The sequence below is a fragment of the Tachyglossus aculeatus genome, chromosome 11, assembly GCF_015852505.1.
Source record: "Tachyglossus aculeatus isolate mTacAcu1 chromosome 11, mTacAcu1.pri, whole genome shotgun sequence".
NCBI lineage: Eukaryota > Metazoa > Chordata > Mammalia > Monotremata > Tachyglossidae > Tachyglossus > Tachyglossus aculeatus.
The window spans coordinates 309,023-334,844 of record NC_052076.1 but is presented as its reverse complement, the minus strand read 5'-3'; the positions used below and the strand labels follow the sequence as shown (position 1 = coordinate 334,844).

Here is a 25,822-nt window from a genome sequence, read left to right as displayed (position 1 = left end):
TGGGGTGAACACAGAATTGCTGATCCCCAAATCCCTATCACCAAGGCGAGGGGCACCCACTGGAGCTAGGCGGGTGAGAGCATCTAACCAAACAGCAGGAAATGCTGCTTCACGCAGTGTGGGGCAAGCTGGTTGGGATTTCTCACCCTGGGGGCTGTGCAAGCTGAAAGCATCAGGTCCAGGAGAGGTTCGGAAAAGTTCATGGAGAAGAGATACACCGTCGATCACTGCGGGGAAATCAGGGACAGAGAGGGCCGAGTCGGGTGTTGGGTGGTCTGGTGCTGGGTCACTGGGGGAGAGTCAAGGGAGTGGGATGACCCATGCAGGGTCACCAGGGAAGAGTCAAGGGTCCCGGCTCCACCACTTGTCTGCTGTGTGACCTTGGGCAAGTCTCTGGGCCTCAGCTACCTCATCTGTAAAATGGGGATTTTGACTGTGAGCCCTATGTGGGACATGGACTGTGTCCAACCTGATTACCTTGCACCTGCCCCAGCGCTTAGAACAGTGCCTGGCACATAGTAAGTGCTTAACGAATACCATTTTAAAAAAAGAAAGAACGAGGACTGGAGACAAAGACATCGGGAGCAATGAAACACTAAAATGGCTTAAGGGACAAAGACAGATAGGAAATACACGAAACATAAGTCAGAAAAAGGTGTGAGAAGAGGAGCAGCATTTCTCATGGTTTAGAATCTACAACAGTGGCTACTGCAGCCACTAGCTTTCCCAAGGCCTTGTGCTGAAGATGCTTTTCTCGTTCACACCCGTGTGGTGGAAAACAGAAGGGGACGGGGTCTCCATGATGGTGCAGAGGGGAGCTGGTTCTGGCCCCTAGTAGCGGGGAGGGGGCCGAGAGCATGCAGGGAGGCAAGGCTGCAAATGCTGGATATTTCTTTGGCTCCATAGGTGGAGGGACCGAAAAGGCACAGAAACAGCAGGGGAGGCAGGTGCTAAAAGAGATTAGAGATTGGGGAAGAAAGAGGAAAGGACGTAGACAGGTTAGTTGTATTGAACTCATGGTGCCCTCTCCTACTGCTCAGAGGCACTTTGTCTATCCAAAACTGTCTGCTTTTTGTGACTTTCCATGTCTACCTGGGACCTTCCCTGACTAAGCACTCATCTCTCCTTCTCCCTCTTCCCTCTGTATCACCCTTCTACTTGGATTTGTACCATGTAAGCACTTGATATTCACCCCACCCTCAGCCCCACCATACTTACGGCCCAAACCAACTAATTTATTTTAATGTCTGTCTCCCTCTAAAAATTGTAAGCTCCTTGCGGGCAGGGAGCATGTCTATCAATTCTGTTGTATCGTCCTCTCCCAAGCACTCTATAAATACCATTGTTTGATTAATTGGTTGACCTTTCAGGCAGAGAAACCAAGCCCTTCTAGACACCTGGATTGGTCCTCTGGCCCTCCACCCTTGCCCAGGTCACTAGGTTGATAGCTTTCATCTTGGGGACAACTTGTAGAACTTCCAGTCTTGGGTTCCGGGTCTTCTTCCAGCTGAGTTTAGCAACCCAGGGCTCTCCCCTGTCTCAAGGAGAGCGACAGTTCTGTGCGGGCCTCCTGGCGACGGGTAGCCTGCAGCAGGGTAAAATGGCCCAGGCTCCAAACCTGTGTCACCTCCCGGCAGTGGAGGAGCGAGTGGTGCGGGGTCTGCACGTTGGCAAGGGACCCTCACCCCACACCTCCATGACCCTCCCACCCAGCTTTCTCAGCTGTTCTGTCGGGGTCGTGGAGAAGCAGAATGTTTGGCCAAAGAGTTGTCAGCACCTGGGTCTGCTAGTGGGTTGCTGCAGATCTGCTGGTGCGGCTTCCTGAAGTGAGCCCGTGCTTCCGACATCTGGCATCCTCTCCCCGGCCTGGCCCTGCCCCTCTTTTGGCGATTCAGTGGAAGCGAGAGAGTTTTTGTGTACTGTCCAGCCCAAGGAGTTGGAGAGGATCTGTCAATCAGTTGGCCAGGAGATGAGGCGAGGTCAGCTGTTGTAAACAAATTGTCTAAATCTAGCAGCTGTGGGTTGGGCCCGGGTGGCAGGGCCAGCATACCTTCTTAGCAGTTGGAGGAGCCAGAGCACTCCTGGCCCAAAGGGATGAAGGCTTCGGGGGCAGACCGATATCTCCTGACCCCCTAAAATTGGAAACTCCTTTTCCTTGAAGCACGTTCTGTTCTTCTAATGCAGTTATCTCTGCTCTCCCCCTACAGAGGCACTAGCTTCACGCCCTGGCGCCTCCAAACCCACGGGATTCAGAGGAGAAGGGCGGCTCGAACTGGCACAGAGAGAGCCACCCACCCACCCTCCTCAGTGGCCTAACTGTGATGAGAGCACCGGCCCGGCAAGCCGGCTGCTGACAGCACACATGTGTGAGCCGGCGGTCATGTTGACTCCACCCAGGCAGAGCGGCAGCCTGGAGTTCTCTCCACCATGGGACGGTACGACAGCCCCCTTGTCTGGCAGCGGAGGCAGAAAGGAGAGTAGTGGAGGAGGCCAGTGGGGAGGGTGGAGTCAGAGGGAAATGGGGAGGATGGCTTTCATTCATTCAGTCATTCAATCGTATTTATTGAGCGCTTACTGTGTGCAGAGCACTGTACTAAGCACTTGGGAAGTACAAGTTGGCAATATATAGAGACGGTCCCTACCCAACAGCGGGCTCACGGTCTAGAAGGGGGAGACAGACAATAAAACAAAACATTAACAAAATAAAATAAATAGAATAGTAAATATGTACAAGTAAAATAGAGTAGTAAATCTGTACAAACATATATACAGGTGCTGTGGGGAAGGGAAGGAGGTAGGGCGGGGGAGAGGGGGAGGAGGGGAGAGGAAGGTGGGGGCTCAGTCTGGGAAGGCCTCCTGGAGGAGGTGAGCTCTCAGTAGGGCTTTGAAGGGAGGAAGAGAGCTAGCTTGGCAGATGTGCGGAGGGAGGGCATTCAGGCAGCAGAGGGGAGAGTGGTGACGGAGGCCAGGGGGAGGATGGTGGTGTGTGCTGTGAAGTGGGAAAGAAAGGTGATGATGATGGCACTGGGTGAGACCTTGGCAGCAGATGTGAGGTGAATAATAATAATGATAATAATAATAATGATGGTGGTGTTTGTTAAGTGCTTACTATGTATCAAACACTGTTCTAAGCCCTGGGGTAGATACAAGTTCATCAGGATAGACACAGTCCTTGTCCCATAAGTCTTAATCCCCATTTTACAGATGAGGTAACTCAGGCACAGAGAAGTGAAGTAACTTGCCCTAGGGTGGAGTGGCGAGGGAGTGGGAATCCTACTGTCAGATCCTGACCAGGGCAGATCAGAACTGCTTGGGGAATGAGAGGGAGGACTAGGAAGATTTAGGAGAGCAGGAGGAATCGGGGGCCTCCCACAAAATAGATCAGATGCAGCATCCACCAATGTCCTGACTGTCTCTTGAGGATGCTGGGATTCGTCTTCATAGCCCAGTGAAGCAGTAGTCTGCGAATGCCACTTTTATTGAAGCCCAGCTCCCTTTGGGACATGTCTGCAGGGGTTGAGGGGGCGGTGGCAATGGAAGTCGGACCTTGGGTGGCCATTAGTTGTGGCAACATCGCCTGACAACAGAGAACTGGGCCAAGTCCAGCTGTAGTCAGGGGCTGATTTCTGGGAGTGTCTCATCTAAAGCCCAGGACCAGTGAGCAGGTTGTCACTGGAGGCCTCCATATGCAATCTGAAGCCAATGGGAGAAGGCAGGAATCCGGGACACAGTGTAATAGCCCCTCCAGGTCTGCCTGAACACAGATCGTCACAGTGAGTGTTGGCTAGAACGTGGTGACAGCTGAGCTCGGGAACACTGGAACCTTCTTCTATCACCATGCATCTGCCTGGGACAGCATAAGGTGGTATTGGAAGAAACTACTGGGCTCACAGGTGTGGCATCAGTCCAGGGGGAGGGAGAGACAACCCAAGTTTTTCTTAGTGCTGGTTCTGCAGGGACAGGTACCTGGGGTTAGAGGAGAGCTGGGCGTTCCTATAGAAAGACACATTGAAGCAGGCAATTAGAATCAGCGGGGAATGATTGCTACTTTCAAGCTGTTTACTGGTAGCTCTCTAAACCACAGACATTTGACTGGGCCCTATGTCATGTGGGTTTGATATGCAAAGAATGGGGATGGAGTGGTGCTGAGAGGCATCCTTGCGGAGGCTGATGGATCATTTTCTAGTTCTCTGGTACCCTGAGGTCTCTGTCCCTCCATCAGTCCCGGGGCACCCGGGCCATCCCTGAAGTCATTGTGCCCTGGGAGCATGTGGGCCAGCGTGACTTATGCAGCGGCCTAGGGCCGAGGGACACGCGTTAACCGTGTCATGCTCCTTGTCTGCAGCGCTGAGGGGGAACGCCCCAGCTCGCCCCACCTTGTGGAACCCTCCGAAGGCAGAATCAGCGGGGCCAACCCAGGAGGAGAGGATGCCACCCAGCAAGATTGAAACCCAGCACTTGAGTGAGGGGAGTCCCGTTATCCCAACACAGAGTAGGCAGGCTTCATTTGGGGAGGAAGGCCCAGAGCGCTCACCCCGATCTCCTTCAGTTAGTCCGTCCCAAAGCCATCGCGGGCCCCATTTCCGGCCACAGCCACCAGAAGAGCCAGTGCTCACGGGAAGCACCCTGGCGTCAGGGGTCGGACCGCTGCTTCAAGGAGTTGAGGATGTCTTGCAGAGCCGAGATTTGGTGGATCGAATTGCGGAGCTCACGCTGCAGAACTCTGCCCTGAAAGCCCAGCTGGGCCAGTGGCGGGGTCCCTGCGGGGAGCCGCAGAACAGTGCCCGGGAGCCAGTCATGGTGGATAGCGCTGTTGGCAGCAGTGAGGTGAGTAGCAGTGCCTGATCGATTTCCACCATCCAAGGACTCTGAAGTCCCAGAGGCTGCTGGGGGCCTTTCCCAGACCATCATCCTGGGACCCAGGGAGACGTTTGCACTCAAGCACTTCCCGTGCTCTTTTGTCATGACCGGGCGCCCTTGGCTCGCTCCCCAGAGAGGGTGAAGGCTGATGAGATCGGGTGGGTTGCTGAGCGTGGACTCGGATTCTAGCCGACAGTCGTGCTCCCCCTTGGCTTCCTCCGGGCAAAGGAGGCAACGGGGTTTGATTGACTTCGTGTCGATTGAGGCGATTGTCGAAACAGGCGAGTTGATTTCGAAGCCAAAATGCCCAGCCTGAGCCCGGGCCGATGGGCCCGTAGGGGCGATCTCTCTGTCTGCCTGTTTCTGGGAGGGATCCCCAGGCCAGCCCCAGACCCCAGCGTGGAGAATGTGGTTCTTCTCAGAAGCAGAGGTTGTGTACCCTGGGTGAGGCTGCTGGGACTCGAACCAAAGTTTGTAGACTTTGGAGGGAGTGCTCCCGGGAAAGGTAATCATGGATCTGGCCCAGAGGGTGACCATCCCACTGTGCCTCCAGCTGCCCTCACAGTCCATGCTGGGATGGCAGCCTGGGCAAGGCAGTTCCTTGGTTGGTCCCCATGTGGCACTTCCCATTCCGGGCACTCTCTCGCTCCATGTGAACCCAGAGCAGGCACTGGGACTCTTGTTGGGGTAGGAGCTACTGGTGAGAATCAGCAGAGAAAGGTTCATTCCTGCCCCAGGTCAGCCAGGCGGTGGGCAGTAGTATAGGAACTAAGCTTCTTCCCTCCCATTCCCATCCCGCTCCTGTCCTGCTCCCCATGACTTCCTGTTTCTCTCCAAAGGCCAGGGCAGCTGCCAGCCTGGAGGAGCGGATAGCAGAACTGAACTGGCAGAGCGCGGAGGCTCGGGGGAAACTGCTGCGGCTCATAGAACAGCAGAGATTGGGTCCGCTGAGCCCAGGCCCTTCGTTGGGGGACGCTCCGCTCCCCCCACCCCTCGTGGCCTGGACTGGTGAGTTGTGTGCATGGGCTCACAGAAGCAGTTGGGTCTTCTGATGGGGCAGTGAATGACCAGGGGTTCTCTCTTCTGGGCAGACCCGTGGGTGATGTTTGTGTGGCTAAGTAGGGACCTCTCGCCCAGATGATGGTCCTGCACAAGGACTCACCGGCCGGCTGGCAGGAAGGCCCACACAGTGGCACTGGGAGAGAGCTATGTTGTTCTTGCCCTCTAAAACACTCTGTGCTTCCCCTCAGGTCCAGAGCCTTGGAGTCTGCTATATTAGGGCAAATTGTCCTATCAGATTCCTCCTGATTGACTGCCAGTGATCCTCTCCTGTATAAATTTAAAGACCAAAGCCTCTGGCTCAGCTCTTTATGGGTCAAGGTCTCCCTGTCTGTTCATCTTCTCTCCCCCCTGATTCTCCCGTCTTTGCCATGTTCAGCCCATAACAGCCCGGGCAGCTTAGCAGGCCCTCCTGTCTCTAACATCTGTCATTTTATGACTCACAAACACTCTACCCTGAAACATCCGGTGAATGTCTGTAGGGGAAAGGTAAATAGAAGGCTGGAAAGGGAACTGACTTTATTGTCGAGTCTCCAGGCATCCTGGGAGAAGAAAAACAATGCCAGCATTGATTTGGGCATCATCTGCCCTTTTAGTATTTCTAGGAAATCAAGAACACCTGCACATCCTTGCACACATCTCCCCGCTCCTGAAAGTTGTTGGATGGTGGCTCAGTTACCCTCCACGTCAGCCAGAAATTCTGACCAGTGGGTTTAAGGCACATGGTCAACTCTGAATCCTCCTACTTCTATGTTCTCTTCTCCCACTGCACCTGTGGTCACAAGCTTCGCTCCTATCAGGCTCCCTGCTTACTGTGCCTGATCTCGTCTCTCTCACGGCCAACCCCTTGCTCACACCCTCCCTTCTACCGGGAATCAGTAGCATTTATTGAGCACTTACTGTGTTGCTTTAGACGCTTGGGAGAGTACAATATAACAGAGTTGACAGACATGTTCCCTGCCCACAAGGAGCTCACAGTCTACAGGGGAGCTCCCAGAAACTCCCCCTGTACATGTGGTATACCTCTGTTCTCTCCATTTTCAAGACCCTTCTTAAATCATATCTGTAGGAAGCTTTCCTTGTTGAATCACTTATCTTTTCACACTGTATCACCCACCCTCCCCCCTCTGCCCCTGCTCCCCAACCCACTGTCTCCAGCTTCCACTTCAGTATTTCCTGGTTGCCTAAGCACTTGAGTACTCACAATTCCTGCTATCATTTATGTCTTTATAGTCTCTTGCTTCCTCCTACCTGGAATTTAGTTTAATGTCTGTCTGCTCCCACTGCCCCTAGATTGTAAGCTCCTTGAGGGCAGGGATTCTGCTGTACTCTCCCAGGTGCTTTGTACGGTGCTCTGTACAGAATAAACTCTCAGTAAATACTGCTGATTGATTGCTTCACATTTGCTCATGTTCTAGAGAATGGACAGTCCTTCAAGCCATTTCCAGGGCCGGGGCTACACTGGACAAATAACTTACTCTTGGGCCTGTGAACCATCTGGCCTGCAGTCCAAAGAGCTAAAGTGATTTTCATTTTTATTTTATTTCTTGAGCAAGTTGTAAAAGTTCTAGAAAACCCTCAGGATGGTGTTGAATTTCACCAGGCAGTGGTTGGGCTTTAATTGGTGTTGTGCCCTGAGCCAGGGGTCTGTCCCCAGGCAGGCCCGGAAGCAGGGGTCGGGCACATTCCAGCCGTGTGTCCTACAGGGAAGCTTCCCCCAGGTGGAAGAAGAAAGGGGGTGCCAATGCCCGGCTGTGCCCAGCCTGATTCTCACTCGTTCCCCAAGACTCAGTGTGGACGGACTGTTCTCCACAAAGCCTCCAGGGAAAGGGCAGGCAACAACTGTTTTTCCAGTTTGGTGACATGACTTTCAGAGCCCCCGTCCTGTTTTCAAGGCTCTGGGGACATCAATCAATTTACCCATAGTTTTGATTGAACACTTAATCTGTATAGAACATTGTATTGAGCATCTGGGAGAGTCCAGTGGAGTTGCCCTCAGGTGCTTAAAGTCTGGCCGAGGAGAGGGACACTAAAATCATTTCCAGGTAGGAAAAAGGGCTGCAGACATGAGTTAGTGCTTCAGTGTCAAGGGTGTGTAAGGTGTGTTCCCATGGCCTGCAAGAGGCTGTGAGCACTCAAGGACTCAGGAGGCACCTGAGTGCTAAATGTGGCAGTTAGGGGAGAGAGCCTGGGGGAGATGGGAAATGAATCAGGATGTAATAGGCCCATAGTGGGAAAGCTGATTATTTTTGTCTTCTCCACCTGGAACTGTCCCAAAGAAACACACCTGAGGGGAAGAGAAAAGTGCTACCAACTAAAGCTATAATAATTGTGTTTAAGTGCTACCAACTAAAGCTATAATAATTGTGTTTAAGTGCTTACTATGTGCCATGCACTGTTCTAAGCACTGGAATTGATACAAGGTAATCAGGCAAGTCACCCTGACATGCTCCCTATGCTCTTCCCTGACTCTCCCCTCCCCAAAGCACTTATGCATATATCTGTAATTGTATTCCTATTGACGCCTGCTTATTTGTATTGATGACTGTCTCCCCCTTCTAGTCTGTGAGCTCGTTGTGGGAATGGATTCTCTCTCTATTGCTCTGATGTACTTCCCAAGCTCTGCAAACAGTAAGCGCTCAATAAGTACGATTGAGTGAATGAAAGGCCAGACACAGATGCTGTCCTAAGTGGGGCTCATGGCCTTAATCCCGATTTTACAGATGAGTGGCTGCAGGTTGCTTCAAATATCATTTCAAACCAGGTGTTGGAAATCCACAGGAAAGGAATCGATTTGATTCCTCTTGAGGATTATGCTATTTCCCCAGACGAGATGAAGACGTCAGACTTCATTTCCATCCTCGGACCTGAATGATGGCGTTCATGTCAAGGGTTAAATTCTGCTCCCCTCAGCCTTCCCACCAGACTCTTGGTCCAGTTCCCGTTTCTAGTTGCTCAGCGGCCTGCTTGACATGGGAGTGTCAGACCTCTAACTATGCCAACGCATAGAGCGGGTGACTCACTTCCACTCGGGCAAAATTGAAATTCAACTCTATGCCCTCAGACCTAACTTTCCTTTCTCGTCTCACAGCTGGGGGAAAGAGGACTATTGAGGTGTGCATTCCAGGGCTGGAAATGGCAGAGACCTCAACGGGAGAGACCCCTTCTCCAGGCAGTGGAACAACAGCAAGGAGGTGAGAATTGTTGTTTCTCAGAAACGCTTGCCGAGCCCCTTCCTCCCTGCCTGCCGTTGGCAAGTCACAGGGCACCTCAGGGGAGGCCCCTTTCAGCCCCTTTCCAGTACAGTGACCTGTTGAGGTACAACGGGAGAAAGCATAGATGGGAAAGAAGGAGGGAAGCAGGGAGCTGGGAAGGGATTGTTTGGATAAGTGGTGAGTCAGCTTGAGCTGTGCCCCACTGCCCCACTAAAGGGCAAGCCGAGCCCCCCTGCTCTGTGCCCCCCGGTGCCCCTTAGGTCTGAGTACTCTTAAATGCGGTGCCGGACGAGGGGCCTTCAACTGTCTCCATATTCCCCCCAGATAAATAATAAGCCTACAGTCTGCAGGAGGGTTTACCTGTGCTTTTCTTTTAAAAATCATATCCAACATGTTTTCTTACCCTTCACCCTCACGATAAAGAAGCCATTCCCTTTTCAGAAGGCCATCCTCAGGCCCAGGTGCTTGTAACTGTCCTCTCAGGCCTCTTGGTTTGGTTTTAAATTCCAAGACAGAGGTAGCCAAGGCTGATGCCTTCATTCCCAACTGTTTGACAGCGAGCACAGTGGGTTCACGGGCGGGCACTGTTGCAGGCCTCACGCAGGGGGAGACCCATTGGCTGTGTCTGCTAAATCCATAGAAAAGGCAGAGGGAGGGAGACTTAGAATGTTGAAACCTCACAGAAACCTCTTATTTAAAAAGCAGAGTTTTGGGGGAATGACATAGGGACCGTCTCTATATGTTGCCGACTTGTACTTCCCAAGCGCTTAGTACAGTGCTCTGCACACAGTAAGCACTCAATAAATACGATTGAATGAATGAATGAGAAATAAGCAGTGGAGGAATTGCCTGGCATTTCAGATAGGGAAACGCTACTTGAAATGAGGGTCAGAATGGGGAGAGGGAGGAATGAGGGAAAAAAGGTATCCTTGTGGATGGTCAGGACCTAGGACCCCTAGAGAAATGGGTGGCTGGCTGAGAATACAGTGGTGGAACCGATTCAGGCCGTGGGAGTCCAGGGGAGATGGCCGGGGGCAAGACGAGGGTTTGAGAGCGAGGATTTGTGCGGTGCCATTGCCTGGCACCTAACCCCAAAGCCCAGGGTGGTTCGGAACAGACTCTTGTTCTATGTAGCAGCAGCAGTAGAATTTATGGAGCACTTACTTGGTGTGGTGTCACTGCACTAGGCACTGAGGAAGGACAGAATAAAGAAGTGACATACCTGTTCCCTGCCCATATGGAGCTTTCATTCTAATGCAGGGAGGCAAAAATCAAAATAATTACAAGTAAGGGGGAGTCAAAATCAATCATTGAATACCCCTGTATGTACATCTATACATGAATACTAAGGAAGGAGTGAATACGTTTGGGGCCTGGGCCAGCTGGAGGAATGCTCCTAAGTGTCTTGGGACTGTGGTGGACCCATGCTGTGGACTCAGGCAGGTTGAGGCGGGGGGGTGGAGGGGGGGTGCGCAGATCCCCTCTATAGCTCCTTAGGGCCTCAGAGTGGGCAAGGGGAGTCCCAACACTCTCCAGACAGAGGGGATCCACAGACCAACCTCCCCAGCTTCAAATCAAGCGCAGGGGCCAGTAAAGGCAGTTGATGGGGATGGGCAGACACAGCCCTTCCATCAACTCAGCACCATTGTGGATATCTTTGACCTAGCTTGTTGTTCGCCCGCTTCCCTGGCAGGTGTTTGAGCGTTTCGACTGCGTCTGACCCAGTTGACCTGTGCCTACCGTAGGCTTGGCTCAGTCCTGGGCACAGAGTTAGTGTTGAAGAGGCACTATCAATAATTTTAACGGTTGGATCATTTTCCCTCGCATACTCTTCCCGTTGGCTAGACTGTCAAGAGCTTCCAGTAGTGCCTGCTCCCCAGCGAGTCCCCTCTCAGGGACCGGGAAATTTACACCTTGGACTCCAAAGACAAAGGTAAGTCTGATGAAATGTAGCTGGGACCCGATATCAGTCCAATAAATGTTTTGTGCCTTCCACCTAATTTTAGAGAAGTGCTGGAGGAAGGCCAAGGGGATCTGCTTTTCTTCAATTTTAGGATTGTAGAGAGGTGGCCCCGAGCCCAGCCTGGATCTTGGGGGATTAACTCGAATGGTGAATTCCGGCCAGCGTGGATTCTGGCCCGCAGGTCTAAAAGTATGACACGATAAGGACCCATTTTCCTGCCTAGAACATGAAAGCAGTTTACCAAGGGCCTGTTCCTAGATGCCATTTGTCCTTACAGCTGAACCACTGCCCAGTTTGGAAACCCAAGTGGCCACAACCTAAGAGGGGCTTCCAAGACACATTCTACATCTAAATGGAGTTGATGTGTGAACTTGCCATGTGGGCCACAGCAGGAAACTGCTTTGGCACTTCCCACAGTAAGCGCTCAATAAATAGAATCGATTAATTAATTAATTGATTGATTGATTGGCTGAGTCCCATTGCTGGTATCTCCAGGTGCCTGAACAGCTAATGAGTATCTTGCACAAATGTCCAGTGTTTACCTGGGGAGACCTGGGAGGCCAGGAATCCTAGGGTTTCCAATGAACAGGATTCCCCTTGGCTTTTTCTAGGCCCCTAAAGTGGCAGCTCAGTTTCTCAGGGTGGGTGGCATTTATCTCTCCACTGTCCCTCCACTGTCCTGGGCAGGGAAATATGGATTTATAGGTATCACCATGGTACCAATCCTTGAGTCAAAAAGCTTTAATCGAGCACCTACTGGGGGCGGAATGAGTAGACGTGATCCCCACCCTTCAAGAGCTTGCAATCCAGCAGGGGACACAGACACTAAAATAATTTACAAGTAGGAGGAAATGATCGACTGTGAAGATATGTGCAAAGGTACTATGGGAGAGCCGGGGAGGGGGTGAGTACTTAAGTGCTCAGGTGGCCCGGGAGGACCCCACCTGGTCCCCTTAGTTGGAGTTCTCCCAAATCCTCTCTGCCTTGGTGTTCAGCAGGTCGGGAAGCCAAAGGAAGAAGGCTGGTTCGCCCTCTCTACCCATGTGACCTAGCCAGCCTCAGTGGCCCCTCCTGCTTCTGTGGCTCCTGCATCTCGACGCTTTCCCAACCCTGAACTCTCACCCTCCTGAATATCAACCGATTTCTCTCAGGAATCTTCCCCCGACTTTGCCCCTTCCCAGGGATACTCCTGGGGCCCCCGAGTTAAGTATTTCTCACACCTGCATTTCTTTAGACCCTTCTTCCATTTGGCACATCCACTCAGAGGGACAGTTTCAAGCAACAGACACTGAAATTTCCTAGTAGACTCACTTCACGGCTCACTTCCCAGTGACGATGCTTCTAACAAAACTAAGGATACCAGCAATGGTGTGTTACAGGTAGCGTTCAAGGCCCACTGAGGGGCAGGCAACCCCCATCGCCTCGTCGATGTCTCAGGATCCCTAGCCGAGGGGATGCGAACACTGAGGTGTCTCTCTAGTTATGGCTGCTTTCTCGTGCTGGGAATCAAGTGGCTTCTTTCCAGCCAAGTCCTCACTGATTTGCAACCACCTTGGGATCCTATTCTTGCTAGCTCGGAGGTTGCTGTGACACATGGTTCCCCCTCCCCCTTCCTGAAGCTCGGAAAAGGGCACTTTTTTGGATCTGAGTTGTGTTCATGTTATTTGTCCTGAGAGTGTGAGGAGCTTCTTATTTTATTCAGTGTGTGTTTGGTGGTTTTTAAATGGGATTTCATCTTCACGGAATGGTGAATAATGAAGTTTAAATAAAATGTTTTTGAGGTTTCCATCGTAGAGATTTATTCGTGCCTTAAATGACGTTCCAGGAGAATGTATCGTGTGATATATTGTCTAATCCAACGTTAATATTGAAAACAAAATGGTGCAAGATATTTGGCGATAGCCTGTGAAATTGGTCACTTGGTAAATTTCCTGTTTTCCCCCGGCTGCTTCGAGTGAAGCCTCTGTTATGCCCGGGAAGTCCTTTGGTGGCACGGGGCCCTGGTGGCCCAGTGGTGGCTGGCTTGGCCCCTTCCTTGCCCACTGTTGGGTAGGGACTGTCTCTATATGTTGCCAGCTTGTACTTCACAAGTGCTTAGTACAGTGCTCTGCACACAGTAAGCGCTCAATAAATATGATTGATGGATTCCTTGCCGGCTGGCCGCCTGTTTCGCCCTTAAGGAGAAACAGTCTGGCGCCGAGCCCCTCTGATTGGGTCGGAGGCAGGGCCGGGCCGGGTTTTAACGAGCGTAATAAAGACCTGCCGCCGCAGCACCGTGGCTCAGTGGAAAGAGCCCGGGCTTTGGAGTCAGAGGTCATGGGTTCGGATTCCGACTCCGCCAACTGTCAGCCGTGTGACTTTGGGCAAGTCACTTCTCTGGGCCTCAGTGACCTCATCTGTAAAATGGGGATGAAGACCGTGAGCCGCTCGTGGGACAACCTGACCACCTTGTAACCTCCCCAGTGCTGGGTACAGTGCTTTGCACATAGTAAACGTAATTATTATTCCGACTGAGCCCCCTCCTTCCTCTCCCCCTCCTCCCCATCCCCCTGCCTTACCTCCTTCCCCTCCCCGCAACACCTGTATATATGTATATTATGTTTGTACATATTTATTACTCTATTTATTCTATTTATTTTATTTTGTTAATATGTTTTGTTTTGTTGTCTGTCTCCCCCTTCTAGACTGTGAGCCTGCTGTTGGGTAGGGACCGTCTCTGTATGTTGCCAACTTGGACTTCCCAAGCGCTTAGTCCAGTGCTCTGCACATAGTAAGTGCTCAATAAATACGATTGACTGAACGAATGAAGCACCGCAGGCACGGGGAGCCATCAGTTCCGTCCTACTATAGGAGAGGCTGCGAGGCTGAGTAGGTTCCCCAGGCCGGGCCGGCTCCACCCACCGCCCGCCCCCAAGCTGGTCCTGCGGGACCATGGGGCGTCTCCAATCAATCAATCAATCGTATTTATTGAGCGCCTACTGTGTGCAGAGCACTGTACTAAACGCTTGGGAAGTACAAGTTGGCAACATATAGAGACGGTCCCTACCCAACAGTGGGCTCACAGTCTAAAAGGGGGAGACAGAGAACAAAACCAAACATACTAACAAAATAAAATAAGTAGAATAGATATGTACCAGTAAAATAAATAAATAGACCCCAAAGCGGGCGCAGGGGAGCGGGTGGCCGGCCGTTATTTCTGCGCGTGCAACAGCTGAGCAGCACAAGCCAGGGTGGCCCTGTATATATGTATATATGTTTGTACATATTTGTCACTTTATTTTACTTGTAAATATCTATTCTATTTATTTTATTTTGTTAGTATGTTTGGTTTGGTTCTGTCTCCCCCTTTTAGACCGTGAGCCCACTGTTGGGTAGAGACCGCCTCTCTACGTTGCCAACCTGTGCTTCCCAAGCACCTAGTCCAGTGCTCTGCACACAGTAAGCGCTCAATAAATACGATTGATTGATCAATCACCGTACCTCGTTCTCGCCTGTCCCGCCATCGACCCCCGGCCCACGTCATCCCCCGGGCCTGGAATGCCCTCCCTCTGCCCATCCACCAAGCTAGCTCTCTTCCTCCCTTCAAGGCCCTACTGAGAGCTCCCCTCCTCCAGGAGGCCTTCCCAGACTGAGCCCCTTCCTTCCTCTCCCCCTCGTCCCCTCTCCATTCCCCCATCTTACCTCCTTCCCTTCCCCACAGCACCTGTATATGTGTATATATGTTTGTACATATTTATTACTCTATTTATTTATCTTACTTGTACATATCTATTTTATTTTATTTTGTTAGTATGTTTGGTTTTGTTCTCTGTCTCCCCCTTTTAGACCGTGAGCCCACTGTTGGGTAGGGACCGTCTCTCTACGTTGCCAACTTGTGCTTCCCAAGCGCTTAGTCCGGTGCTCTGCACACAGTAAGCGCTCAATAAATACGATTGATTGATTGATTGACCGTTCCGGAGGAGCGCGGACCCGGCTTCCTTGGCGCATGCGCATACCTTCCAAGGCGTCACGCGCCGCCGGCGGCCGGTGGGAGTTGCCGGGGCAACGGGACTCAACGGTGCAAGCGCCGAACGGCCCGGCCGAAGGCGCTGCTGGTGGCGGCGGCGGCGGCTCCGGCTCAAGGGGAAGGTATATATATGTATATATATTTGTACATTTTTTTTACTCTATTTATTTATTTATTTTATTTGTACATATCTGTTCTATTTATTTTATTTTGTTAGTATGTTTGGTTTTGTTCTCTGTCTCCCCCTTTTAGACTGTGAGCCCACTGTTGGGTAGGGACTGTCTCTATATGTTGCCAATTTGTACTTCCCAAGCGCTTAGTACAGTGCTCTGCACATAGTAAGCGCTCAATAAATACGATTGATGATGATGATGATGATGATGATGATGATGAAGGTGAGCGGCGCCTCCTCCCTCTGGTTCCCTCTGGTTCCGCTTCCTAACTTGCCCCGGCCCCCCCCCCGCCACCCGCACCGCGCTTCCTGCGCCCATCTCTTTTTAGTTTTTAGACTGTGAGCCCCCTGTTGGGTAGGGACCGTCTCTCTATAATAATAATAATAATAATAATGATGGTATTTGTTAAGCGCTTACTACGTGCAGAGCACTGTTCTAAGCGCCGGGGGGATACAAGGTGATCAGGTTGTCTCACGGGGGGCTCACAGTCTTCATCCCCATTTTACAGATGAGGGAACTGAGGCCCAGAGAAGTGAAGTGACTTGCCCAAAGTCACACAGCTGACAATTGGTGGAGCCGGGATTTGAACCCATGACCTCTGACTCCAAAGCCCGGGCCCTTTCCATTGAGCCACGCTGCTTCTCTATATGTTGCCAACTTGTACTTCCCAAGCGTTTAGTCCAGTGCTCTGCACACAGTAAGCGCTCAATAAATACGATTGATTGATCCTGGTGGAAAAACAACCCCGGGGGCTCGGCTTTGGAGCGGGGCTGGGCCCCTCCACCCCCCGGGTCCCGGCCTGGAGTGGGGGACAGGGAGCCTATTGCTTTCCCCACAGGTATCAGGGCTCCCAAGCTTTCCCGGCCTCATTCACCTCGCGTCTCTGATCAGATCTAAGGGAGATCGAGCCACTCCTCGAGCCTCCGCAGCCTCGTTTGCCTGTCCCGCCCACGTCTCCGTTGTAGTACCAGTACCGTGAGCTGTGAAAAATTGGTAAAACTACAATCCCGGCCTGGCCCTCCCCTCCTTGCCCCGATGCCCTTGTCTCAGCACTTAGAAAGGCCCCGGTGCATCGCCCTGCCCCAGGGCCCCAGTCCCTATTGAGCAGCCCAGAAATAATAATGATAATAATCAATCAATCGTATTTATTGAGTGCTTACTGTGTGCAGAGCACTGTACTAAGCGCTTGGGAAGTACAAGTTGGCAACAAATAGAGACAGTCCCTACCCAACAGTGAGCTCACAGTCTAGAAAAATAATGGCATTTGTTAAGCGCTTACTATGTGCAAAGCACTGTTCTAAGCGCTGGGGCAGATACAAGGTGATCACGTTGTCCCCCGTGAGGCTCACAGTCTTAATCCCCATTTTACAGATGAGGTAACTGATGTCTTGAGACTTCAAAGCCCTCCCCTCCCCCCGTGTTTAGCTCAGGAGTCCCGACCTCCCCTCTCGAGTCCCCAGCCTGCTGAGTGGTGCCACAACCTGCCTGACATCCAGAGTGACACTCCCCACGTCTGCCTGAACCACCATTCTCTAGGGAATTTTTTTTATCTGTGTTGGCTTACAAGGGAGGACACGCGCACTGCATGTAGGACGGGTGGGCTCTTCTTTCTGCGGAGGAAGCAGCCGGAGGTTTCCCTCATAAAGCTATTTTTGTTGGTAGAGAGGCAATGGACAAGGTCGGTGAGCAAGGACCAGCGGACCGGGAGCAATTAGAGAGCGAACAGAGTCACGAAGGAGAGTCCAGTACTCAGAATGTGTCGGAAAACAGAGGGAGAGAAGGAGGTATAGCCCGGCTGTAATCTGCACTCTCCATTATCCAAACTAAAATGAGCCTATCCCCTCATTGGCGCCCTGCAAAGACTCTTTCCTCACAAGGGACTTCAAGGCTCTCCAGCTCTGACCATCTTACACATTTGCTCTCCTCCTTCCTCTCAAGCTCTCCCTTCTCCCCGTTCCCTCTCACTCTCGACTCTTCTGCCACCCACCACCCGCTCCCTCACACTGTTCCCCCGGCCGGGAGCCCCCACCTTTCACCACTCCCAGAGAACACAAACCTTCCCAGGTTGAAAGCCTTTTAGATGCCCACTTCCTCCAGCCCACCTTCCCTGCTTAATCCCAGCACCAGCCGTTTCAAGCCCATATGTATTTATTTGTCTCACCCTCAGCACTTGTGTATGTCGGTATCCAAAACTGAAAATCAAGTATGCATTTTATTACTCTAGTTGCAAATATCTTTATATACACTCTCCCAAGCGCTTAGTATAGTGCTCTGCACACAGTAAGTGTTCAATAAATGCCATTGACCGATTGATCTTTATGTCCCCATTTTCCCCATTAGCATTGGAGTGCCCTGTGGACAGAGAACAGCCCCCCTCCTTTATGTTGTACTTTCCCAAGTGCTTAGGACAGTGCATTGTCCTCAGTGGGCACCCAGTAAACCCCATGGCTACTGCTTCTAGGAATAGCAGGAGGGTGGATTTGGCCTGGAGTGTGTTAAGCATGCCAAGCTTAACAGTGTCAAGTGCTTAGTACAGTGCTCTGCATACAGTAAGCGCTCAATAAATATGATTGATTAAGCGCTTACTATGCATCAAGCATTCCAAGTGTGGCCTCGATTGTTTGATACTTTCTGACCCACCCTCCCTGGCAGGCCGGGGCAGCCACATGCTGGGGCTGTGCTGGCACCCCAGGTGGCCCTCGGGGCCAGTGCCACCATGGTGGATTTTCCAAGTAGCCTTAGCAACATGTTGGGCTGTCCAGGCTCCAGCTCCACCCTGAGGCTCTGGTTCTCTCCCAGGTGCTCCTGCCGGCCCCCGGGGAGATTTGGCTGGGGGTGGCCCCTGAGAGGCTGTGGACTACTCCAGGTGACTGTGGAGTCCTGGAAACTGAGTCTGTCCCACTGTGGGGTTGCCCTGGGGACTTGCGGGCTCTCTATGGGACCTGGGGCAGCTCTGGGGGTCCAGCAGTCATGTCAGAGATGCCCATCTTTCTCTTATTATGATGAGAATATCAGTAGCAACAATGGCACAAGTGACACAGTGGACCGGGACCAGGGCCCTGGCTCCCAAACACAGGTTTTTCCAGGTGGTCACAGTGGTGAACCATTGAGACACTGGACAATGGATAGCACTGGCACCACTCCCTGCTCCCAGATGCTCTGGCGAGAATCCCTAGGGTGAGACTACCTGGGAAAGACTTTCCTTAGGCTCGTAGTTTTCCCCACTCTTGGCTGTCATTTTTCTGACTTCTAGAACCTAAAGTAACCCCAGAACAACCCGAACCCTCACCTGATTCTGACCTGCACAATGAAAATCCCGTGAAGAAAATGTCTGAGAGCTTCTTTTACAACTACGACCAGCTGCGTTCGGTGCCCTTTGTGACTCCAAACTCTGGCATTCCACATGACCTCCTCAAGCTGATGTATCCTCTATGCCCTATCTGGTGGCCGGTGGGGTTGGGAGGGAAGTGCCCTGTGGAGTCAGGGAGAAAGGCCAGAGATGGGGGCAGGTGGTGTCCCTTCAGAAAGCGCCTTATAATCTGGCTGTGACAAACATCAAGAACTTGCATTTCTTGGGGAATTCCCAGCCCCAGGGCCCAACTGTGGCTTACAGGTGCAATGTAAAGAAGGTAGGGTGGTGGTCAGGGTCAGCTAAGAGCCTGGGCTGTGAATGTGTTGAGTGGGGGACAGGGCCGGGGGGCGGGGGGGGTGTGGGCGGGGGGCTGCACGAGTGGCCAGTCTCAGCTGCTGATGAGAGAAGAGCATTGTCATTTCTTGGGAGGGAAGAAGGGAAGGGCATGGGGGCCGAAAGGCAGGAAGGGAGAGAGGGAGGGAGGGAAGGGGCAGCAGAAAGCTGGCCCAAGAGCGTGCACGGGGAGAGGCAGGAAGGCAGACCCGGCCTGAGTGTGCCCATGGAGTCACGGGAGATGAGGGAGCCAAGCTCTCTCTGTTTGTCCCAGCTCCCACCTAACCTGGACCTTCTCTCTGACCCCTTTAAATAGATCCCTCCCCCAAGGGATCGTGGGACCTGTGTCCTCCTTGCTGTTCTGGATCCTATGCCTGGTCTTCTCCGCAGTCAGGTGGATTCCTGGGGGCCGAGGACGACCTCTTCTAGACTCCCTCAGACTCAAAGGATCCCGAGAGAGTGGGATCACCTCAGTCCAAACCTGTACACTGTGGATAGGGAGCCCCTGGAGGGTCCCAGGGAGCAGTCTCAGGAGGTTGGGGCGGGGGGGTTGGCCCCTGGGAGCTGGAGGATCTCCAAAAAGAGGGGCCGAGGTTTCTTACTTTGGGGGCTTTTGAGAGCCCTTGGGGCTCCCATCTCTTCTCCCTTCAAACCTGAGTTCGAAAGCAGCAGTCATTTGGCATTCCAGAGCTAAGTTCCCATGGGAGAGGATGGAGAGGGCCATCGGCCAGCTTTGAGTTCTTCTGAACATCCCCTGAAGAGGACAGGTCTAAAACTTGATCGGTGTCCAGGAGGATGATAGTGAGGCTCACTGGAGAGTTGGGAACACTGAAATAGGATCCTGCACCCACGGGATGTCTTCTTCCTCTTCCCCACAGCACTGGCACTGCGTGGCCGCCTCTCCCACAACCCCCCACCAGCAGCAGCCCATGCGGCCGCCATTCGTTCTCCCCAGCTGAGCACCAAGCTCGGGCCTGGACCCCAGCACCCACCTTTCCCCCCCACCCTCCCCCAGTTCCAACCCCCTCCTCTGTCCTTAGCGAGCTCACCCCAGACATTCTTTTGGTTATGAGAGCAGCAAGCGGGATAACCTGCAGCTGCTGGACCCTCGGACATTCCTGTACGTCGCCGGAAACCAGCTGGTCATCCTGGACATGAAAACCAAGGAGCAGAAATACCTCCGCAGCACCAGCGGGGGAGGAATCGGGAACATTGCGGTATGGGAAACAACCCCTTCCTCCTCGGACTTCCTGCCCTTCCCTGCTGGGCTCAGCAGCCTGTTGGGGTTTGGGGCTCAGGCTCCCAACGGAGAGGTTTTATTCTTGGGCCACAAAGTGGCCATCGCCGCCCCTCAGTAATAATAATTATGGTATTTGTTAAGCGCTCACTATGTGCCATGCCCCGTACTAAGCGCTGGGGTAGATACGAGTAAATCAGGTTGGACACAGTTCACAGCCCCTTAGACCTAGAAACTGGCCTCTGGAGGAGGACAGGTACTTGGGCTCTTCCTTTGGGGTTTTGCCCTCGGGTTTGAGAGATGAACTGTTGAGCATGGTGGTAGGCAGTGGCTAGAGAGAGGAGATCAGGGAACAGTGAACAGGTTGGCATTAGCGGAGCAGAGTGTGTGAACTGAGCGAGGAAATATAGAAGAGGGCAAGCTATTGAATGCTCTAAAGCTGCCAGTCAGGATAATAACTGGATAATAATACAGTAACCTTGTTTTGAGGGGGAGTCCAAGACAGTCTCCTCATATCTTTCTGGTCACCCAGGAGGCTGGAGTGAGGGCAGTTAGGAGAGGTTGCTGAAGTGCCCACAGTGGAGCCCATGGGCTTCACCTTCTCTGCCCTGTTAGGCCATGGTGAGGTGCGGGGTAGGTCACGTAATTTCATCAGGTCCAAACGCAGGTCGCTTTGTCTCAAGGGCAGCCGGAACTAACCAATCAATCCTTCAGTGGCACTGACCGAGCATCGACCACTGTACTAAGTACAGTGCCCTCGCAGAGCTGACGCTGAGCCGATAAGTACGACTGATTGATCGACTGACTGATTGACCCTCACTCAGGCCAATCGTCCACCCTCTCTGCATGTGGAAGTTTATCCCCATGTGTTGTCAGTGGGTGAGACCCTTCCTTTCTGAATGGGACCACAACTGGGCCCAGGACCCTTCCCGTTGAGGTGGAACCTGGAGTCAGGCATTCACAAGTTGATGGCTCCCAAATTCTGGACCTCTTCCCAGAACCCAAATCAACCATCCTGTAGCGTTCAGATTTGCTGCCCATCCCTTCCCAAATATTGCGAGCACCTCCGCCTCAGGGTCCACAGCCCAGACTCGGAGATGGCCACTCCCAGGGGCAGGGGGAACTGAGAGGCCACAGGGGAACATGGGGCAGCCACAATCATGGGGGCCTTGGTTTGTGCAGGTGCACCCGGCCAAAACCCACTTTGCTGTGGCGGAAAAGGGAAGAAAGCCCAATATTGTGATCTACGAGTTCCCGTCCCTGCGGCCCTTCCGGATCTTACGCGGTAGGTGGCTGAGGAAGCCCCCTCCCCTCCTCATCGAGCCCGGGCCTGGGTGGAGTCCACAGCCCGAGTCCCCACAGCTGTCCCAAGCAGCTCTGCATGGCTGCGCGCCGGGCCTTCTGAGGGCAGGGTGGGCTCTGACGGAATGAACTTTCCCTCTCACCGTGCGGGCGGACGGCTGGGAGGCCTGGCAACGGCACAGGTGGCACCGAGGAAGCCTACGCGTGCATCGACTTCAACAACAGCGGCTCGCTCCTGGCCAGTGTCGGCTCCGGTCCCGACTACACCCTCACTGTATGGATATGGGCCCAGGAGCAGCCGGTTCTGAGAACCAAGGCCTTTTCCCAAGAGGTCTTCAAGGTCACCTTCAACCCTGAAAACGGAGAGCAGCTGACCACATCTGGATCAGGGCACATCAAGTAGGTGACGCGATGGTGGCCCAAGTCACTGGGATCAGGGTGCAGCACTGGGGAGGAGGGTTGGGGGAGCAGGGATGGATGGGGTCCTCCTTTGTCCCCCATCTCCCAACCACCACCAGTGCATTGTGCCAACTTTTGTCCATATGCTAATGCTATTTATGGTATCTGTTAAGCAGTGACTGTGGGCTAAGGACTGTGGTAAGTGGCTGGGGTAGATAAACATAATCAGATTAGACACAGTCCTTGTCCCTCATCAGGCTCACAGTCTAAGTGGGAGAGAGAATAAGTATTGAATCCCCATTTTACAGATGAGGAAACCGAGGCCCAGAGAAGTTAAGTGACTTGCCCTTGGGTCCACAGCAGGCAAAGAATAGAACCAAGATCAAAACCCAGGTCCTCTGATTCCCTGGTGGGCTCTACCCAACCAAACATAAGAACTCAATGCTCCAGCCGGGCCAGTGTTCTGATTGGGACTGTGGTTACGAAGGAAGTTTGTAAGAAGAGTGTAATGCCTGATGTCCGTTGTCATTCCAGGATCTAATGTTTGAAACTTGCTTCTCTAACAGCCCATCTTTGTAAGGTTATATCCTCCTAATCAGACCTTGGCCCATATACTTTAAAAAAAAAAAAAAAGTTAAATCTGGAAAAAAAATGTGATCAAAAAGTAAGTTTTACTGCCGCAATGGATTTATCTGTTTATAAATCCATCTTAATTCTGCCCAGTAGACTTATCTACATGTAACACATTTCTGTGAAGAATCACCAGTAGGCTCAATATGTGTGTGTGTGTGTGTGTGTGTGTGTGTGTGTGTGTGTGTGTGTGTGTGTGTATGAACATATTTGGTAGTTTTTGTCATTTTAAATGAATCATCGATAGATTTTTATCTGTAGCTTCCTCATGAGACTATAAGCTCCTTGAGGGCAGGGATCATGTCTACTAAGTCGATTGTACTCTCCCAAGCACTCAGTACAGCACTCTGCACACAGTAGATTGTCGGCTCCTCGAGGTCAGGGATAGTGACTACTGACTGTAGTACCCACTCCCCAGTGATCCAGACAGATTCAGCACCCAGCAGGGGCTCAAATGATACTGTAACTCCATTGTATTGTATTCTTCCAAGCACATACTACAGTTCCTAGCACACAGTAAACCTCAATAAATCCCACTGATTGATTGATTACTGATGGATTGCTCTCCAGCTGTGGGCAAGCACACTGTGCTAAGTTTCCCTTTTGCACATAGGTTCTGGGTGATGGCTCTGACGTTCACCGGCCTTAAACTCCAGGGGTCACTGGGCCGATTTGGCAAAACAGCAGTGACCGACATAGAGGGGTACATTGAACTGCCTGATGGGAAGGTATGTCCTGCCTGTGCTCTCCCATGCTTTCTCTGCCCTCCTGCCGCCTCCCGTGCCTTCTGTGCCTTCCAGAGAATGGTTGTGTTATAACCTGGAAAAGGCCTCAGTCTGCTTCTTGATCAAGCAAGCACCCCAGCTTCTCTTGGATAGTAAACCTCCTGTCTCTCTCCTTCTCTGCCCCTCTCCTCCTCTCTACGCTCCCACTCTGCTCTTCTTCTCTCTGTCCCTCTCTTCTCCTCTCTTGTCTGCTTCTCTCCTCTTTTGTCTACTCCTCTCCATTTCTCTCTGTTCCTGTCCACTTCTCTATGTTCCTCTCCTCTCGGCTTTTCTCCTCTCTGCTTCTCTCTGCTCCTGTCTGCTCCTCTCCTCTTCTCCCCTCCGCTCTCCTCTCTGCTTCTCTCCGCTCCTCTCTGCTCTTCTCCACTCCTCTGTGCTCCCTCCCTTCCCCTTCTCTACATTCATCTCCCCTCTTCTTCCATCCTCTGCCATACTCCACTCCACTCAGCCTCTCACTGCCCCAACATCTTTCGGGAATGGTGACTGCCTTTCTTCCCTTGTCGGAACGGTCAGGTCCTGTCTGGTTCCGAGTGGGGCAACATGCTGCTGTGGGAGGGCGGCCTCATCAAAGTGGAGCTCTGCCGGAAAGGGAGGAAGCCCTGCCACACCAGCCATGTGAACCAGATCGTGATGGACGATGGCGAGGTGGTCACTGTCGGAGCCGATGGCTACATCAGGGTGAGCCTCTGGGACTAAATGTGAACCAAGCCCAGGGCCAGCTCAGGGCCAAGCTCTGGGACATCTGGTCTCGGTGCCCCTTTCTGGCTGGCAGGGAAAGGGTTTGAAGGAGCGAAGCGTGAGACCAGGAGCTGGTTTTGCTATCACAGAGAGGGCAGCTGGTTTCAGAACCCCCCTGTGTGGCTCAGTGGAAAAGAGCACAGGCTTTGGAGTCAGAGGTCATGGGTTCAAATCCCGGCTCTGCCAATTATCAGCTATGTGACTTTGGGCAAGTCGCTTGACTTCTCTGTGCCTCAGTTCCTTCATCTGTAACATGGGGCTTAAGACTGAGAGCCCCCGTAGGACAACCTGATTGCCTTGTATCCTCCCCAGCGCTTAGAACTTTCTTTGCACGTAGTAAGTGCTTAATAAATGCCATCATTATTATTATTATTACCCCCAGGCCCTCCAAGAGTTTGAACCCTTCCTGTCACTTCTCCGGGCACAAGAGTAGAAATAGAGCTGGCCTGGGGGAGCTTCCAAGAGGAGTAACAGGCCAGCTCTCTTCCTCTGGACTCTCTTTGGCTCAGCAGGGGATGCAGGTCTTTGGAATCACTAGAAGGTGGCCAGGGGTGGTAACGTCCCTGGGGACAACCCAGGAGTCCTGGGCTGCTGAGCTGCTGCTGCAGAAAATCCGTGGGAACCGTCTTGGCTCGGGCTCAGAATCACTAGGTTGTGTGCTTATGGCACCTGGCTTGAAAATGTCCAAGGATGGCGAATGGGGCTTCCCCACTAAGGAGTGTCCACAGTGTTCACCAGTACTGTTCGTTTTGCATTCTCAGTGGTACACAAAATGGGGAAGGTCATTGGTGGAGGAAGTTGGCTCTTACCCCTGTTGTACACTGTGGTGTGGGCCTGGAACAACTGATCTCTCTCTTTCTCTCTCCCTTCTGATCCCTCACAGATATGGGATTTTGAGACGATCGACTCGGCCGATATAGCAGATGACTCTGGTGTGCTAGAGATAGAGCCCATCAATGAACTCCTGGTGGCCAAGAATGTCAACCTGTCCTCCATGGTAAAAATCAATGATGCCAGCAACTCCATTTGGTATGCCCAGGTATGATTCCCAATGTGGCAGCGGTGGTAGTGTGTTCGGCTACAGTCCGCTAGCCTCAGGCCTCTCCCTCCACCATGGAGAAGCCTCTGAACATGGCGGCTTGGGGCTAAAGATGGGCAGCAGCTCTTCATGCTGCCACCACATTGCATTGGTCCAAATGCGACAATTGGTCCAACAAATCCACCCAGTAGGCAGATTGGATTTTAATAATGCCATAAGCTTGGTGTTACCCTCTACTCTTCTCTCTCATTCAGTTCACATCATCATCATCAATTGTATTAATTGAGTGCTTACTGTGTGCCGAGCACTGTACTAAGCACTTGGGAAGTACAAGTTGGCAACATATAGAGACAGTCCCTACCCAACAGTGGGCTCACAGTCTAAAAGTTCAATCTGTCACAAAATACTGTCAGTTCTACCTCCACGACATCACTCAAATCTGCCCTTTTCTCTCCATCCAAACTGCTACTATGCTGATCCAAGCATTTATTCTATCCCACGTTGACTACTGCATCAGTCTCTTTTCAGACCTCTCTGCCTCCAGTGTCTCCCCACTCAATCTTTACTTCACTCTACTGCCAGGATAATTTTTCTAAAACACCTTTCAGCCCACATTCCTCCACTCCTCAAGAATCTCCAGTGGTGCGCATGCACCTCTTCGTCAAACTGAAGCTCCTCACCATGGGCTTTTAAGCACTGAATGATCTTGCCCCCTCCTACATTACCTCGCT

General features: G+C 52.2%; 2 protein-coding genes across 7 annotated transcripts in view; both read left to right on the top strand.

Moving 5' to 3' along the window:
• The window catches only part of SPICE1 (spindle and centriole associated protein 1), a 28,611-nt gene extending 15,728 nt beyond the window's left edge, over positions 1 to 12,883 (top strand). For 3 of the 4 annotated variants that reach the window (XM_038754666.1, XM_038754668.1, XM_038754665.1), the window contains exons 13-18: positions 2,208 to 2,435; positions 4,346 to 4,827; positions 5,700 to 5,868; positions 9,011 to 9,113; positions 10,980 to 11,067; positions 12,093 to 12,883. In XM_038754666.1, the coding sequence (XP_038610594.1) occupies positions 2,208 to 2,435; positions 4,346 to 4,827; positions 5,700 to 5,868; positions 9,011 to 9,113; positions 10,980 to 11,067; positions 12,093 to 12,149 (1,127 nt within the window). In that variant the 3' untranslated portion in view covers positions 12,150 to 12,883. The remainder of the gene's footprint in view (positions 1 to 2,207; positions 2,436 to 4,345; positions 4,828 to 5,699; positions 5,869 to 9,010; positions 9,114 to 10,979; positions 11,068 to 12,092) is intronic. The other variant, XM_038754667.1, reaches the window with a different exon arrangement.
• Positions 12,884 to 16,120: 3,237 nt separating this feature from the next.
• The window catches only part of CFAP44 (cilia and flagella associated protein 44), a 45,302-nt gene continuing 35,600 nt past the window's right edge, over positions 16,121 to 25,822 (top strand). For all 3 annotated transcript variants that reach the window (XM_038754768.1, XM_038754769.1, XM_038754767.1), the window contains exons 1-9: positions 16,121 to 16,269; positions 16,939 to 17,060; positions 18,530 to 18,698; positions 20,016 to 20,178; positions 21,381 to 21,483; positions 21,683 to 21,899; positions 23,143 to 23,257; positions 23,828 to 23,992; positions 24,936 to 25,091. In XM_038754768.1, coding sequence (XP_038610696.1) covers positions 16,946 to 17,060; positions 18,530 to 18,698; positions 20,016 to 20,178; positions 21,381 to 21,483; positions 21,683 to 21,899; positions 23,143 to 23,257; positions 23,828 to 23,992; positions 24,936 to 25,091 — 1,203 coding nt within the window. In that variant the 5' untranslated portion in view covers positions 16,121 to 16,269; positions 16,939 to 16,945. The remainder of the gene's footprint in view (positions 16,270 to 16,938; positions 17,061 to 18,529; positions 18,699 to 20,015; positions 20,179 to 21,380; positions 21,484 to 21,682; positions 21,900 to 23,142; positions 23,258 to 23,827; positions 23,993 to 24,935; positions 25,092 to 25,822) is intronic.